The sequence below is a fragment of the Giraffa tippelskirchi genome, chromosome 9 (genome assembly GCF_054371585.1).
Source record: "Giraffa tippelskirchi isolate mGirTip1 chromosome 9, T2T-mGirTip1v1.2.pri, whole genome shotgun sequence".
NCBI classification, from domain to species: domain Eukaryota; kingdom Metazoa; phylum Chordata; class Mammalia; order Artiodactyla; family Giraffidae; genus Giraffa; species Giraffa tippelskirchi.
The window spans coordinates 47,019,273-47,036,976 of record NC_137283.1 but is presented as its reverse complement, the minus strand read 5'-3'; the positions used below and the strand labels follow the sequence as shown (position 1 = coordinate 47,036,976).

Sequence of the window (17,704 nt, the reverse complement as noted above, 5' to 3'; positions counted from 1 at the left end):
CCCCAAAAGGACCGGCCCCGGGAAGAGACAGCGGGACCTTTAAGAAAGCTTTACAAGCAGAGTGGTGACAGGCGCGGAGTGAAGCGCCACGTGACTTTTCCACAGTTCCGAGGTGGGAGGGAGGGGACCTCCTCTGAAATCTGCTCTTCTCCTCCCACCTTTCCCAACTCACGAATCAACTTTAATGACAGGCGGGACGCACCACGCAGAGCGCCAATCGCAGCCGAAGGAGCGGGGCAGAGGGAAGGCGGGGCCCGCCAAAAGTTCCACCCAGCACGGGCTGGGCGGGACCTCAGAGGCACTGGCTGCGGGTGCCGGCTGGCTCCGCGGAGGAGGTGAATGGAGCCGCAGGTAGCCCTGGAACAAAGCGGCTCCACTAGAGCGGCGCGCGTGCGCGGGGCCTGCCGCGCTTTCCCTACAGAGTCAGGGCTGTCTGCGCCGGGGAGGGAGGTCCTGGCTGATGCTGCAGCCCGTCCCGTCCGTTCCCTGCCCGGTGGAGTGCGCCCACCTCCTTGGGGCTTACCCCTCCCACTCTGCCCGAGGCTGGGCGGCTCCCCGCCACCCTGTCTCTACATCCAAGGAGGGAGTTAGGGGTCAGAGATGAACGGCGGTGGTGCCTGAGATTTGCCAGAGTGCGTGCTTCTGGAACCCGCAGGACTTGAGCTTTCCGACCACGTAGAGGAGTGGCCCTGCGGCATTCCCCGCTACCCACCTCTCCGCTAACGCCCTTTATTCCTCGCGGAGGAGAATCTACCTGAAGGTTTCATCCCAACTGCAGGTGTGTCGCAGAGGAGCAGGGATCTCTTCCACGGTTACACTTTCGGGAAGACCAGAGTATGCAGTCATAGATGGTCTTATCACCCGAGATTCTAGGCCCAGAGAGGTGATAGGAAAAGCAGGTCTCTGGCCTCCCACGCAGGCTTGTCCTAGGGTTGCTGGGCAGCGCCTTCTTGCCTGGGGATCTGGAACGCGTGGAAAGGGCTCGCAGAGCCTGAGGGGCTTAGATGCACACTCTGCTCTGCTACTTGCTGATACGTTGTGATGGTTCTCACCTCTCTGCGCCTCAGTACTCCCCATTGTGGGAGGGTGCTGGGCCCGACAGTGCCCAAACAGTCCATCTGTCAGCCCGAGAAGGTGGTAGTCCGGGTGCTGGTCGGCAGGGATGGACACAGCACTCAAACAGTCCTGGGATTGACTCCTCTGCGCTTCCAATGAAGGGGCCACAGGCGCCACCCCTTTGTCAGGGAACTAAGATCCCACATGCTGGGCTGTGCAACCAAGTAATAGACAAAAAAGAGAGGTCTGAGCAGACACACATGGGAGAGGACCTCGCCAATGAGTCATTCCTCAATGGGCTTGTTGGGGGCCTGTTAGAGTGTGGACTACAGCAGTGTTCTCATTAGTGGGGGCCCAACGGAGAGGGGCTCTGTGCCCCTCCCAGGAGAGGGAAAGAGCCCCACCTTCCCACACTTAGCTTGTGATGGTTCCCTATTCTCCTTCCCACTCTGGACTCCTCTCAGGGACAGCCACCGTGGAGGAGAGGCCTGTGAGAATGGAACTGGGAAGACTCCCTGGGGGTGGGGGCTTCCTCCTGTAGTACAGGACAAGGGGCAGCACCTGGGGAGGGAGGGGGTGACAGTGGAAGCAAAGGAGTGGAAGAGAATTAGCCTGGCCATCTGAAGTGCAGCATGGTCCCGGCCCGTCACCCTGGCTGGAGAAGAGCCCAAAGCCTTGGTTCCTGAGTAGAAGCCCTGCCTCCGGCCTTGAACAGCTGGACACAATGCATAAAGTGATCCCAGCAGGGTTGCCCCTGGGTGTTGGGGGAAGGGGCGGTGGGCAGACAGCAGATGCCAGAGCTGTCCCTGCCCAAGGTCTTGCTCTGCAACTGTGAGCCTCTCAGGGATCCTGGAAGAGGGGACTAGGTGGCCTAGGCCAGGCCTTGGGATCAAAGGCATTCCTCCTTTTCAGGAATGTGGCCTTTCCTGCCCTTCCAGGTTCAGATCCTTCCTCACCTGCAGCCCCTTGGAAGAGGTGCCCCACTCATTAGGGTCTCCCAGAAGGGCAGGGTGGGTCCCTGGCGGTGAGTGAGTAGCTGTGGGTGGGGTGTGTTGTCTGCGGAACAGACCCTTCTCCCACACGCCTCATACCGTTGCACACACTTTCCTCAGCCTGGACATTTTTTGCACTCACCCTTTATCTTCTAGAATATCCCAGCTTCTAGATTCTCTAGGCTAGGTGATCCCAAGACCCTGCCTCCATCTTTGCTCTGGACTATCACAGTCATAGTTACAGCCCCCCCCCCAAAAAAACTCTCCCTTTCTATGTCCAGTGGCCTGTCTCCCTTCCCCAAGTCCACTCCTCCTCCTGCCACCTCTGTCTCATCCCTCGTCCCTTAGTTGCCAGGCCTGAGCCCAATAGACACATTTGGAGCCATCCGCCCTGTCTGCACACATTCGGCCCCAGAACCACACGGTGGAGGGGCCTTCCCAAGGGGCAAGGCTTGGTTGTGACAGCAGGAGCTCTGATGTGAACTGAACAGAACTGGTGTGCTCCACCCCAGCCGCCTCCCACCATGTCCATGTGGCATGGTGACCCAGGAACTCTATCACCAAGAATAAGCATCTTGGAAGCAAATTTTCCTTTCCCTACTGGTGCCCCTGGATTTCTTAGAGATGAGCCACCACATTTCAATGGCTCGGGCAGGAGAGGGGAGGGCTGTCTGTTCCTTGCCCTCACATCCTCATATCCTCACACAGATTTGGGGTGAGCTTCCACATGGGCAGATTTTCCCACTGTGAGAGCTGAGCAGAGGCAGGGGCTGGGCACTTCAGTCCAGGGTGCCTGCTCTGGTGACAGAGCCAGTCTCTACCCAGGACCACTCCACAGGCTGGAGGAGATGTGCCAGCCAGAACCCTGCCTAAGACCCAGACTAGGAGTCTCTCTGCTTGCCCCTGAACCTTGGGACAGCTTCTCCCACATACCTTGGTGAGGTCCCTGCCTGTGTTTCAGTCAGAACAGGTAGTGTCTAAGCCAGGCCAGGAGTGGACTGTGAAAGGCCTGGCAACTCTCCTGTTCTGGATAGAACTCCTGGCTGTACACATCTGTGTGTGTGCACGTACACACACACACACTCTGAAGGACACATAATACAGGCCCAAACACACAGATCTATGTGTTTACACATACATGCTCATAGGCACAGATGTGTGTGCAGACAGAACACAAATCCCTGGTGATCCAGTGCTCTGCCTTCCAGTGCAGGGGACAAGGATTTGATCCCTGGTGGGGGAATTAAGATTCCATATGCCTCGGAGCAACTAAGCCTGTGAGCCACAACTACAGAGCCCACGCGCCACAACTAAGACCTGACATAACCAAAAATAAAATAATTTTTTAAAAATACACAAATACAGTAACTGGTTGGGGTTGGAGTCAGACCCTTACATAAGGCATTCCCTTCCTAGGCCTCGGTTTCCTCATCTGTAAGATGGACAGACAAGCCCTGCTTTGCTCACATCAACCTGGGGTGGTGCAGGGCCGAAGAGGTGAGCGCTGCACTGGCGTGAGGGCAAACAGGGTACAGCCTTTGTGCTGGGACCAGGCCTGCTGGACATCAGTCCCAGGTCAGCCAGCTGTGAGCAGGGCTTGAAACGTTCACTTGCCCAGGCTGACCAGCCCAGCAGACCCCTTTCTTGAGGGGAGCCCCATGCCTGAGAGAGCTTGGAACAGAGGGCTGGTGGGGTCATGAGCAAGGCCTGGCTGCGTCATGAGCAGGGCTTGAAATGTTCACTTGTTCACACAGGGGAGGTTGCAGAGGCAGGATACCCAGCCCTGCTGTACCCTAACTCTTGCAAGCTCAACCGCCTGGAAGTAGGTAAAGAGTGGAAATGCACTCTTGTGCAGAAATGTCCAATACACATGTGCACACACACTCTTTGATATGCAAACAGAGTATGTCTGGGCACTTGCCACCCAGTTAAGAGGGGTGCCCACAGACAGAGAACCCAGAGGGGTTGTTACAGGCTGGTGGAATCCACGGTCACCTGGGCCCGCCCTTCCCTACTGGCCTGGGTTGGGGTGTTCTGGGCTGACTAGTTCTAGATGGAGTGGAAGGATCTATCCCTGCCTGCCTCCCAGTGGGGAATGCCAGGCCCTGGTGATGGCAGTGTTGCACGGACAGGCTGCTGTCTGGGACACCTCTGCAACTGCAGAGCCAGCCTATCCAGCCGCCTCCCGCCCGGCTCAGGTGTTGAGGCCCTGGGGAGCAGGGTGGGAGAGTGGTTCACACCTGGGAGAACCAGAGGACAAAAGCCAGCAGGATGGAAGCCAGGGCAGAGCTCTGGGAACTCCCCAGGGTGCCTGGAGAAGGCAGAGGTGGGGAGCCTCCCCTCCCATTCAGGCTCCTTTTCTGAGCACCTGTCCTGGACAAGGGAGCATGGAAACCTCAGAGGGAGAGTAGACGAATGTCATCCTCTCTCTCCCGGCTGCCCACCCAGCAGCAACTGCAGGCCCTTGGCCAACCTCCCCGGGTGGATTCCTGGGGCTACTCATTTGAGTGTGTGGCTTTCCCGGCCACCCACCAGCCCACAGGGTCGGCCTGAGTGTAGACTACTCACCGCTCGGCCGTGATTCTTCCTGAGCAGGCATTACTAGTCAATCACAGCACTTGCTGAACCATCCTCAGGCCTCAAAACCAGTTGATTACCTGTGGTAGTCAAGGGAGATAAAACCTATTTGCTGAATTCCCAATTCATAGCCGGCCAGCTATGCCTCTGTCCCCACCCCCAGCTCGCTTCACCCTGACTTCCTCCTGCTTCCTACTCGGTGCCCCAGACATAACACCCCTGCTTCCACACACTTCCTTATTCCACACACCACTCTCCAGCTTTGGAGGGGCCATGGCCTCAGGAAGTCTGTGCTGCTTAACCTCAGCAGACTCTGCCCCTGCTCCCAATCCTCCCCTGCAGGGCCCAGCATTTCCACTCTCTACCTACATATGGGCGGTTGAGCTTGCAGGAGTTTGGGTACAGCAGGGCTGGGTATCCTGCCTCTGCAACCTCCCCTGTGTGAGCCTCTGCATCACCAGAGTCCCCATGAGATCACCCAGAGACCTGGGCCCAGCCAGGCCTTTGCCAGGCCTTTCTCATGACCCCACCTGACTCCAAGCTCTCTCAGGCCTGGGGTTCCCCTCAAGAAGTGGGAGGGGGGTGTCCACTGGGCTGGTCAGCATAGACAACTTGAACATTTCAAGCCCTGCTCATGGCTGGCTGACCTGGGACTGATGTCCAGCAGGCCTGGTCCCAGCACAAAGGCTGTACCCTGTTTGCCCTCATGCCAGTGCAGCGCTCACCTCCTTGGCCCTGCACCACCCCAGGTTCCCCAGTGATGTGAGCAAAGCAGGGCTTGTCTGTCCATCTTACAGATGAGGAAACCGAGGCCTAGGAAGGGAATGCCTTACCTAAGGCTCTGGCTCCAACCCCAACCAGTTAACTCACTTACCCACGGCGCCTGCAGTGAGTCATGGTGGCCCAGGTGATGGCAAGGAAACACACAAAAGTGAGTGGGAAGGGCAGATATGCCTGCCTGGGGCTCCCACACACAGGCCCCTGTAGTCTCCCTGATACTCTCAAGGCTTGTTTCCTTCTGGTGTCATGTTTAAGCTTTGCACCAGCCCTGGGAGGGCTGTCAACTCTTTTGACCAATGGGGAAACTAAGGTCCATGGTTACAGCCCCAGCTGGGCAGGGGGCTGGGCCCCAGACTAAGAACCAGAGCGTCTTTCCCCCAGCCCAGTGGTGCCCAGGTGGCTCTGATCTCTACAGGGAGCCCCTTGCTCTACCAGCTCTTTCCCATCACTGACATGGCAGGGGACTCTCACTGGCAGGGTAGGGGACAGACCTGGGTCGTGAGCAAGGAGAGGGTATGTGTGCTATCCAATGCTCGCTTCTATGGCTAATTCTTCCCACGACCCAGAATCTGTCCACTGTGGCTCCACAGTCCAGGCCTTCCCGTCTCCCCTGGACCATTTCACTAGCCTCCTTCCCTGCCCCTGCTCCACCTCCACAGTCCACTCCCCACCCAGCAGCCAGAAGGATCTTCTGAGAAGATCTGGTCCTTCCCAGCTCTGAATCCTCCCACGTCTGGGCACAGACCAGCGTGGCCTCAGTGATCTGGTGCGGCCCCTCTCCCGCCTCCCCTCAGGGTCCAGGATCCTCCGCCCTGCACTTCCCCACTGCCCGCCCCCGGCCCAGGCCCCTATGGAACCCCGCCTGCTGTCTCTGTAGGGCCTTAGCACTCACTGGTCTAAGTGACTGCATGCTTATCCTCCCCTCAGCCCCTGCCCGGCCTCCAGAGCCACAGTGGGCACCAGAGGTGGCTGAGTCAGAATAGGGATCCGACTTCCTTTTGGACTTGGGTCATCAGCCACGAGCACAGTCCTGTGACTTAAAATGCCTCTGGCCCTTCTCTGCCACACTGGAGGATCCCAGAAACCTCTCACTTCCATTCATTCCTCACTTGGGCCTCAGCCTGTCCTGCATGGGCTGCCCGGAGTGGGATGTCTCCTTACCATGATGGGGTGGCTCCTGCTCCCACCGACCCTGGCAGGCCGTCCTGAGGCTGGTGGTTCGGTCTCCCTGTTTCAGAGCGCGCGTGCCACCGCCCGACCCGGGGCATCTCATCCTCCCTCTGTAGACTGAGCCCAAACTCCCACTCCCGGTGGACCCAGGGGGTCCCTCAAGTCCCAAGTCTGGGTTCCAATCCTGGACACCACCATTCGCGAGCCTGGAAGAGGGGCTGGACTGGGTGGGGAAGCCCTGTATGTTGAAACTGAGGTCACCCCTAGAGGGCCAGGAGGAACAGCTCAACAGCCCCGAGAAAGCAGTGGCGAGCTCTGATTTCCTTGCAGCCTGGAGGAAGGTGGAGAAGACAAGGGCTCAGCGGGTCCCCTGCCCCAAAGTTGTGGGTGAAGGTGAGCCCTCTCCTCTCACACACCCCTCCCCAGGACCTCTGCCGTAGGCTGATCTCCCCTTTCAGTTCTACGATACTTCAGGGTTGTGGGCAGCACCACATGAGCCCACCTGGGGCTCAGGGATGGAAGCCAGGGCTCCTGGGGTGCAGCAGCCACCGTGTCACCCTTGGCCTCCTGCTGATCCTTTCTGAGGCCACCACTGCAAGGAAGGGCCTGGAGCTCCGATGTTTTGCTGGGGCGAGGGGTGGGGTTGGGGGGGGAAGGTGGCCGGAGGGTACCTCTGGCAGTCATTCTCAGCTGGAGCAAAGGCAAGGAGCAGTGATGGAGTCTGGGGTGGTGCGCTGGTCTGTCTTGCCCAAACCAGCTATGGTTTTTCGAGTAGGATAGCTAGCAGTGGCAGGCTCCTGACAGTGAAGTAAATCCAACCTTTCAGGTTGGGAGGGTGGAGGCGGCTGGGAATTCCCAGGGCACCTGGCGGGCGGATGTGCCAGGGGCCTGGGATGGGCGCTTCTGGTGGGCCAAGGGGCGGTGCCTGGTAGGTCTCTCTGTAGCTGCCAGGTCCAACTGCCTCATTAGCATCTGCCTGCTGCCAGCCTGGGCCTGTCTGGTCCGCTCCCCATCGGCCCACACACCCTGTTTTTCAGGAATCCCTCCCATGAGGCCCTGACAGTGGCAGTGATGGCGATCAGTGTCACATGACCACGATGAGGCTGCTGAAACAACCTGGTCCTGACGTGAGGTTGCTGGGTTGAGGCCTGAGTGCTCAGCCCCATCGCAGGTTTCATGGCCAGCACGTATTTCCACATGGGCTCAGCTGTCCAGTAGCCGCCTGGTGCTGAATGTCCTGTGTTCACAGGTAAGCAGGCATGGGTGCTTGCACTAGGAAACAGTCTGGGGAACTCCTGTTCTTGGTGTGGCCTCACCCAGCCCTACTCCTGCCACAGCGGCATGTGCCCCCAAACCTAGGCACTCCATCCCTGCAAAGACTAGGGTCCCCTGCGAAGAGAGGAGGGACCAGTGGAGTCTCAGAGTTCCTGGTGGGGCCCTCGGAGGTGGTCACAGGGAGGACCAGGGGCCAACCCTGCTTACGGGCCCCTGCTCATGTCCCTGCCCCTCACTGTGGCTTATGCAGTCTCCAGCTAGAAGCCAGCACTGCCCTGACCCCATGGCCTGACAGCACAGCCCTCTGGCCTGAGCCAGAGCATTGGCTCTGAGACTGGGGCTCGTGGGGGTGAGGCATTGAGCGCAGTTTGGCCAGAGCTGGAGCCCCCTGTCAAAACCTCCCCAGTGGGACTTCCCTGGCAGTCAGTGGCTAAGACTACACTCCCAACGCAGGGGGCCCAGGTTCAATGCCTGGTCATGGATGATCCCACATGCCGCAACTGAGTTTGTATGCAGCAACAAACACCCCGACAAAATTTTGGCACAGCCAAATTACAACACCACAAAATAAAAACCTTCCCCAGAACCACTAGGCCAGACCATGAACTCAGGTTGGGAAGTGGCTGGATTCCTCAGGCCATGAACACTATTGGGACACAGAGCACCCACAGTGGAGGAGCTGGAACCTTCAGATCTGGGGTGCTGCTGTGGACTTGGCTGGCCCCTGGAGGTGCCCAGCCTCTCCATCTAAAAGTGGGGGGCAATACCTTTGCCTACTACTCTTAACTCTCAGGGGTGTGGGAGAGCCAGGAGGGTTCTACCCTGGATTATCAGAGGGAGGGGCTTCTTTGGCCTAAGGCGCTGGGCACAGACTCCCAACCGGCCCCACGCATGGTGGGCTGCAGGAATGGGAGGAGTGGAGATGCCAGCCTGACCGAGGGGCCTGGCTGTAATGCTGACTCCACCAGCAGCCTCCCCACTCCAGGCCTGTTTCCTCCTCTGTAGACTGGGGTACATACAGAACACCACACAAGGAAGGAGGAAAAGCGCTTGGGAAGGGTACGGCCCAGGGCTGAGCACACGTTTCCCCTGCTCAGTCCTCTTGTGCCTGGACAGTGGGGAGAGGACCCTCAGGGCAGTGTCCCTTGTGGGAAGGGCTCCTGGAGCAGAGGCTCGGGACTGGGGCTGGTATGCAGCTGTGCTGTGGAGTGTGGGCAGCATGGACTCTGAGCAGAGAGGCTGTGGCGCCAACAGGAAGGGAGGCAGAGGAGACAGCAACTCTTCTGAACCTGGAGTGGGTGGCTGCCTGAGCTGAGGCTGATGTGGGATGGGGAAGGCCCTGTCCCCAGCCTCATGCCTCAGTGCCCACACCTGCCCACCCAGCTCCCATGGGGAAGGGCAGGGAGGGAGTGGGCATCACCAGGGCCCTGGCACAGTTCAAGCCCGGCCCTCCCTCCAAGTCTCGGTCACACTGGCCCCCTGCACACCCTTCCTTAGCTGACTACCATTCACTTCCCACTCTTTGCTCAGTCTTGGCAGACAGCAGCCCCTGCTCTGACCCTCGGGGAGCCTTTCCTAGCAGGGGGCTTTGACCCATGCCTCCTGCCTCCTCAGGGCTCTGCCTGTAGAGCTGTCCAAAGTGGGATCCACAGAATGCTAGTCTCACCAAGCATACCTGGATAGAGGGTCACGTGGTCAGATGTCTGCGAAACACTCTGAACTCTGGCCCTGACTGCAGAGCATCAGGGTGTGTTAAAGGCTCTGAGAAGTCCTGCAGGGACACAGCAGGCTTAATTTTGGCCACACCTGGCATTTCCCAAACTCCAGGGACCACAGCATCCGTTTTTTGCATAACCTCCACTCCCAACCCATGGCACTGCCCTCAGCCTGTCCTTCAGCAGAGAAAATGGCTTTATGTTGTCCAGTGGCTGCTCATACCAAGTTCTCTTCCCTGGACTTCCCTTCCTGTCTTCACATGAGAGGCTGAAGGTCATCAAGAGCTGCTCAGAACCCTGCATTCTCCCTGTGATCTGCCCCAGGTGCTCTGATGTCTGCTTTTCACCAGCAGGTCCAATGCTGCAGTGGGACCGGAAGTCATCCCGGCTCCAGGGGAGGCCAGGATGATTAAATGGGCACTGGACAGAGGTGAGCCGGATGCCTGGCCACACTTCCCCCAACCAGCGCAGCTCCTGTGGTTTCTAGCTCAAGGCTGCACAGGGAGGCTGCTCCTCTCAGCATGGGGGCTGTGGACAAGGCCCCCCTCCCCAAGAGTTGTGTTACCAGCCCTGAGGGGCTTCTAATGAGTTCCACATGCAAGTGAGGGCCTCTGAGAGGAAATGGGAAGGGGCTGGGGAGGGGTAGAGGGGCCTGAGAGGGGATTGGAACCATGTGTTTGGAGGAGGACAGGGAGGGAGACACCGAGGGAGGGAGAGCGGAGGCCAGAGGAGGGAAGACTATCCTCACAAGTCCTGGTGCCCTCCCCGCACAAGGTGACTGCCAGGCTCCCAGCCCCTGCAGGAGGGCCCGAGCCAGCAATCTGCGGGGGTGGAGTGGGGAAGGGTGGCAGCGGCAGGAAAGACCCCTTACAGGGCCCACTTCTCTCCTTCAGGCAGAAAAAGCCCCAAATCCCTGACCCTCTGGACTGGGATTCTGAGCCATTAAGAGCAGGATAGAACCAGGTGGGTGGGTGGGCCCACAGGGGCGTGAGGAAGCCCCTCCCCAGCCAGCCAGCACAAGATGCTCATTCAAACTCAGCCCAGCTACCCCGACCCCACTGGAGAGCCCTGGGCGCAGCGAGGCCACTGACCTGTCAGCTCATCCTCCAGGCTCGTGGGCGGGCAAGCAGGCCTGGCATGTGGGCTGGCTGCTCCTCCTGCCCTCCCTGTCCAGTGGGGGCCATTCCTGGGCACTCAGATTGGCCTGGTGGCTAGAAGCCTCATAGGAAAAGGCTCTGTAGGATCCATGTTGGCATGTGGAGTGGGGTGTCTAATGAGAGAGAGCCGTGGCAGTTAGGGAGCAGACGGGAGGGCCTCATGGAGTACAATGGGTCTCCCTCCCAGGAGCACTGGTTGAACCCCAGGATTCCAGCGGGCCAACCAGGGCCAGGCCTGCAGTAGGTCTTGTATCCAGCTAGCTGGCCCGCAGGAATGGATGATGGGGGCCCGGCCCTTTAGCTCCTACTTACAGCCACCTCCCCAGGCCATGCACTGGAGCCCTGTTGGGACAAAGCCTGTTCTTGCAGCCTTGTGTGAACAGTCTCAGCACATCTTCCCAGCATCCCTACAGGCCTCTACTGTTCTCACCCCATGTTGGGGATGGGCAGACCAAGGCAGAGAGGTGAAGTCAGAGCACTCCTGGCAGTAGAAGAGCAGGTGCAAAGGCCCTGGGGCTGGAATGTTCCTGGTGTGTCTGAGGAACACTGAGGAGGCTGGTGTGGCTGGAGGGGCCTGAGGGGTGGCTGGAGGCTAGTAGGAGATGAGGGTTGGGCAACAGGCAAGCTTGAGTAGGGCCTCCTGGCTGCGGTGAGCATTGTGGCCTGTACTTAAAGGAGGCTGGGGAACTGCTGGAAGGGGTACAGCAGGGCTGGCATGAGCTAGCTTACAAGTTTTCTTTTTATTATTTATTATTTTTTAATCTTACAGCTTGGCTGACTGTGGCTGCTATGCTGAGAATAGATGGAGTGGGCCAATGGCAGAAACAGACCAGGCAGGAAAGGAGCAAGCCTCATCTCAGCAGGTCTGGCCAGGGGGGCTCACTCCAAGTGCTGGGCAGATTCTCACCTAACCTGCCTCGGATTAAGCCCCGGCCCCTCAAGAGGGGCCTCCAGAGCTGAGGTTCCCCTAAACCAGAGGCAATTAACCCAACAGAAGATCCTGGGAAGAAATATAGAGGGCCAACAGACACATGAAAAGATGTTCAATATCGCTGATTATTAGAGAAACGCAAATTAAAACCACAATGAGATATCACCTCACAGCAGTCAGAATGGCCATCATCAAAAAGTCTGCAAACAGTAAATGCTGAAGAGGGTGTGGAGAAAAGGGAATCCGCCTACACTGTTGGTGGGAATGTGTAGCCGTTATGGAACAGTATGGAGGTTCCTCAGAAAACTAAGAATTACCATATGATCCAGCAATCCCACTCTGGGCCTGTATCCAGAAAAAACTCTAATTCAAAAAGATATATGCAAACCCATGTTTGGGCTTCCCAGGTGGCTCAGTGGTACAGACTCCACCTGCAATGCAGGAAATGCATGTTCGATCCCTGGGTCAGGAAGATCCCCTGGAGAAGGAAATGGCAACCCACTCCAGTATTCTTGCCTGGAGAATCCCATGGACAGGGGAGCCTGGCGGCTACAGTCCATGGGATTGCACAGAGTTGGACATGACTCAGCACCTAAACAAACACCACCACCACCTGTGTTCATAGCAGCACTATTCACAATAGCCAGGACATGGAAACAGCCTAACTGTTCATCAACAGATAAATGGGTAGAGATGTGGTATACACACACACAGGGGACCACTACTCAGCCATAAAAAAGAATGAGGGACTTCCTTGGTGGTCCAACAGCTAACACTCTGTGTTCCCAACGTAGGGGGCCTGGGTTCGATCCCCGGTCAGGGAACTAGATCTTGCATGCTGCAACTAGAAGACCCCGCGTGCCACAAGAAGACCTGGTGCAGCCAAATTAATAAACTGGAGAAAAAAGAACGAAATGATGCTGTGTGCAGAGCTACATGGACACAACTAGAGATTATCATACTATGTGAAGTAAGTCAGAGAAAGACAAATACCACATGACATCACTTCTATGTGGAATCTACAACATGACACAAATGAACCTAGAACCAAGCGGTGGTTGCCAAGGGGGAAGGGGCTGGGGGAGAACTGGCGTGGGAGGCTGGGGTTAGCAGATGTAAGCTTTTATATATAGAATGGATAAACAACGAGGTCCTACTGTAGCACACAGAATTATATTCAGTATCCCTTGATAAACCACAATGGAAAAAAAAAAGAATATATATAACTGAATCACTTTGCTATACAGCAGAAATTAACATTATCAATCAACTACTTCATTAAGAAAATATTAGAACTGGAAAAAAAAAAAAGGAGACTTTGGGATATGTTTCAAAGGGCATAGGCATCCTTGTGGAAACCTCACAAATGGACCTATTCCTAAGCACATCCCAACTGTGAGGGCGAACTGGACCCAATCTCAGAACCAAGGCCATCCGGGGAGCAAAGGTTAACTTCACAGTTGGGGCCAAGAAGCCCCACTGCAGCAGCCCAGACTCAGGCCAGCCCAGGCCTCCAGGACAGGAAGCACTTTCTGTTCCTAGTTAACAGGCACACGTGAGCTGCTGCCTGAAGGTCTGGGAAGACTAATTACGTTGCTTCTCCTGCTCCAAGTCCCAGAGGCTTCTAGGAGAGCCAATCCAGGAGAGCAGCTGCCATGGAGACCAATTCTGGGGACTGAGCTGAGGGTGGGGGTGCTGGCCCTGGGGAACACAATCAGCGCTCCCAGCCGCACCTTGGGCGTAAGGGTATATCCTTGGGTGACTCTGGCTGGGGTCAGTTTGAGGGGTTCAGAGCAGAGGTGGGTGGGGCGTCATAGGAGCTTCTGGGGGAGCTGGCTGGTTCCTAAGAGACCTGCCAGGTCAAGGCACGTCACTGGGCTGAACCTAGCAGAGGAAAGGCAGAGGTCTGGAGGAGAGGCCAGCTGAGCAGAGCATCTGCAGGGCACCAGTGCCCTTAGCCAGGTCTGAGACCAGGAGAACAGCATGGACTGGGTGAATGTGGGCCCCAGGTGCCTATAGGGGCGGCCATGGTTCCGCAGTCAGTCTCCACTCCAGAGCTGAGGCCAGGTGCCTAGCTGGAGGATGGGGAGGCCAGGAGCTGTCAGTGTGTGTGGCTGAGTGACACCACAGACCCCAGCTGGCTCCTACAGGCCAGGCATCTGCCCACTGAGCACCCAAGAGAGAGTCAAAGTCCCACTTTCAGAAACAAGTATTCGTGCCTGAAAGAGCAGCTTCGGACTGAGAAACGGAAGCTGCAGGACAGGACTTCCTCTCCTGCCCAGGGCCCTCATCTAGCAGTGCTCAGGTTTCTCATGGGTGGTAGGAGAGAGTGCGGGGCAGGGGTCGAGGTTCCTGTCACAGCAGCACGCCCAAGCAGAGGGGGTTCAAGGTGGCCTCACCTGAAGTGAAACCATGCTCAGCCTTGCTCTATAAATAGGTTCTTGGGAGAGTGTTTCCACACAGCAGCTCCCAGCCGGAGGAGGGGCTGGCACAGAAGCTTCCTAATGGCTTTGCCCCAAGCTGTCTGGCCTGGCTCCAGGCTCATCCTTGAGCCTGGCTGTGAGGGCCCCATGTTCTGGGCCTCTAGAGAGACTTCCCCAGAGTGACTGAGAGTGAGCCCGGGGTGCTGGGGTGGGCTCGAGCCCACCCAGCAACAGGACAAGGCTTGGTATCAGGGTGGTGCTCACAGGAAGTGAGCTCGGGCCTTCAGTCTGCCACTGCTGCTTTGGCAACGTGGTTCCCTCCTTGGCAGCCTGGAGCAGGGTGGGGTGGAGGGGGTGCTTGGAGAAAACTCTGGGGCTGAGGTCTGTGCCCCTTAAATGACCACACACCCATGAAGGCTGGAGCCATCAGGGGCTCATCTTGAGCAGATCATTTAGGAAGATGAGGTTAATGACGAGCCGGGACAGTGTGACTCACCACCCTTGCGCCTGCTCAGTGGGCTGGGTTTCCGGGATTCCCGGCAATCACAAACGCCCACCCCCAAGCCTGTGCTGGCCCGAGTGGCGGCCTTGGAGGGCCTGCCTTCTCGGGTGGGGGTGGGGGGGCTGTCTGCCAGCCCAGCTCCCTCACCACCACTGGGGATGACCATGGCAGCGGCCATGGGGTCAAGAGACCAGAACTCTGGCCACAGAGAACTTCAGAGCCAGCACGACTCTGGGACCATCAGACTGCGTCCTCCTGGACGTAGGCCAAGTTCTGGGGAAGGGGTCCGAGCCCCCAGAAGTCTATCTCCAGCCACACACTGAGCACACTCGCTCTGGGCACCTTCTGTGCCTGATGCATCAGGAACTAGCTCACAAACTGTCTCCACAAGGTTACTGAACTCATCTAAGGTCACGGAGCTAGCAGGAGGGCAGAGCGGACTGTGGCAGTGGGTCAGGGGCCCTTGACTGCCCTGCCCTGCCTGCTCTCAAGCAGCGCACCCCCGTGGAGATCAGGGGACCAGGGACAAGGATGCTGTTGGATGTTAAGTAAGGGTGGCAGAGTCTCCAGGACAGGCTGGCTCATGCCCCTCAAGTCTCTAGAGGGACACAGGTCTGTGGGGACCCATCGGCACTTAGTCTGTCTGGGATGCTGGGAGAGGTGCCTCAGGAGTGAAGGGTGGTGGGCTTGCCACAGGCAGGGGTTGGACTCTGCTGCTGCTTTCTGGCTTGGTTTGGAGCTTACCTGACCTGCCTCTTGGTTTCTCTGGCAGGAAGTACAGATCCATTCCTGGAATCTGGCAAAGGGTAGGTAGGTGGCTGCAACTTAAGTCAGAGACACTTCTTTCATTCCACATGGCAGGAAAATTAGAGCATGAAGGGATGGGGGTGTGGGGTTGGGATCTTCCATGAAGACGTACTTCCTAACAAAAGCCCCCTAGCCTAAAAACATCTTCCTAGCCAAAAAAAAAAAAAAACCCTGTAGTTTAGTTTTCTGGAATCTCAGTTACCAAAATCCAAAATTAGGAGAGATGAAGCTAAGCTGAGGCATTTACATTTCCAGAGGACTGCTTCTGAGCTTGGCAGCACGACTAGGAGACTGGTAAGAGCCCCAGCCACAGGGGAGCTGCTGGGGAGGGCTAGCAGGGAGTGTCATTTGGGGAGACCACAAGAAAGGCCATCATGTGGCCCCCAACCAGGCCAAGTCACCTCACGTTCCCAGCCGCCAACCGCTTGTAAGAATCCCCCATAGCCAGACCTGTCAGCCACCAGCACAGCCAGCACTGCCTAGTTGAGACCCCACACACTGCCTCAGCCTGGCCACTCACACTGACCCCTGGGCTTGGAGGCGGCAGGTCTCGGTGATGTTTCAAAGACAAAGACAGCTCTCCAAGAACCATCCTTCTCCCCTGTGCCAGGCCTGGGTGATGACTCCATCAAGGCAGGCGAGTGTGGCAGAAAACCCCTCAGGAGGCCCTGGTCCAACCCCTTGTGCCAAGCCCTCCCAGAGAGCCCAGGCCACAGCTCTGTCCCCTTCCATCTGGGGAAGCCCAGGTCAGACTGTCCCCGGACATGCCGATACTATCCCACCAGACAAGCTGTGTGCTGTTGGGGGTGGTGGGGTAAGCAACTCTTTCTAGACTGTTTGCATCTGATAATGGTGGTGGGGAAAATATCACACTACAACCTCCCAGGCCATTTCCCAAATCCTTAACAGACTCTCAAACCCACATTTTTTCTCACTGAGGAAGGGAGATTTCAGAGAAAAATTAAAAACTCGATCCTGGTATAAACTGAAGACGTGATGGGTGGCAACCCTTGCCTGGTCTGTGGGCAGAGCTGGCACACAATGCCTTGGAGACCCTGCTCCTGTCCTGTTGTCCTCCGCAAGGGGCACCCTGGGTCTCTGGAGAGGACCTCGCCTGGACTGGCTACTCGAATTGCCATAGCCCCAACACCTGGAAGCTCCAGCTCCACCGACCACAATAAGGCAGCTGATGTCTCATCAGGGGCAGGGCAGCCAGCCTGGGAGGGACAGACAAGCCTGGCTCACAAGCTGTGTCCCCCCCTGAGCAAGCTGACTTGGGGCCGCTCAGACTCTCCCTAAAGGCCTCCAGGGCGACTTCCCCGGTGGTCCACTGGCCAAGACTCCACGATCCCAGTGTAGGAGGCCCAGCTCGATCCCTAGCTGGGGAACTAGATCCCCATGTGATGCAACTGAAAGTCTGAATACCACAATGAAAGATCCCACATGCCGCAACTAAGACCGGGCACAGCCAAATAAATATTAAATAAATAGATAAACCATATCTCCTTTAAAAAAAAAAAAAAAAAAGCCTTCAGAGACTGGGAACCATGACCTCCTGAGGCAGCTGAGGAACTTACCTGACAGTTTAGACCAGCAAGACTCCCAGGTTCTTCTATATACTAGCAGGGCCACGTGGAGGACTGCAGCAGGTTCCTGGGGATTCTGAAACGTCCTGAGCCATCAGCCTCTTGCCCATCTACAGCAGGCTCCATCCTCCTAGAGGGATGGGTGGGCCAGGGAGCCATGGGCCTCTGTTGCGTGCCTACCTGGTGGGGTGGTCACCACTGTTACCTGACACAAGAACCTGAGGCTCAGAGAGGTTACATCACCATGTTGAGGTCACACAGCTTGACCAAAGGCAGAGCCTGAGGCCTGACTCCAGCCTGAAGCTCTTCCCCCACCCAGGTAGAAGAGCAGCTCCCCAGGCTCACTGTTCACCGGGACTGAACACAGGCTCCTCTTGTCAGCCTCTGCTCCCACGTGGAACCTGCAGAGGCTGGGAACCTCATTAGCCGCCTGGTACTGACAGTTCCTGGGGAGTCTAACACCGCCCGCTCCCCTAGGCCCCAGGGCAGGGCAGGTGTGTTGGAGGGTGAATACCTCCCCGGCTGGCTGGGCCCCAAGAAGCTGAATGCAGAGATATGGACGACACCCAGACATATGGGGAACACTTGCCTGGCTTTCCCGCATGGATACAGGGAAGCAGTCTATGGAACCCTCACGAGCAAGGGGACAAGCAGGTGCCTGAAGCCTCCAGGTCCCAGCTGAAGCAGCCAGCTGGGCCAGAGGGACCCTGGCTGTCCTTGCTCCTGAAGACCC

The 17,704-nt window shown here is 57.4% G+C and overlaps 1 protein-coding gene and 1 long non-coding RNA gene across 3 annotated transcripts in view; one reads left to right on the top strand and one right to left on the bottom strand.

Moving 5' to 3' along the window:
- LOC145519981 (uncharacterized) overlaps positions 1 to 12,867 on the top strand; it is a 131,387-nt gene extending 118,520 nt beyond the window's left edge. For both annotated transcript variants that reach the window (XR_014064092.1, XM_081525331.1), the window contains 3 exons: positions 7,613 to 7,824; positions 9,919 to 9,995; positions 11,492 to 12,867. Coding sequence is in view for 1 of the 2 variants with exons in the window: in XM_081525331.1 (XP_081381457.1) it covers positions 7,613 to 7,667 (55 nt within the window). In the remaining variant the exon portion in view is untranslated. The remainder of the gene's footprint in view (positions 1 to 7,612; positions 7,825 to 9,918; positions 9,996 to 11,491) is intronic.
- On the bottom strand, positions 35 to 17,147 carry LOC145519987 (uncharacterized). Its single transcript, XR_014064103.1, has 10 exons — positions 16,963 to 17,147; positions 15,323 to 15,402; positions 10,657 to 10,835; positions 9,789 to 9,926; positions 7,078 to 7,964; positions 6,567 to 6,906; positions 4,617 to 4,705; positions 1,053 to 1,617; positions 755 to 962; positions 35 to 357 (listed from the first exon to the last, which is right to left on the bottom strand). It is a non-coding gene; the product is annotated as an uncharacterized LOC145519987 (long non-coding RNA).
- Positions 17,148 to 17,704: the final 557 nt, after the last annotated feature.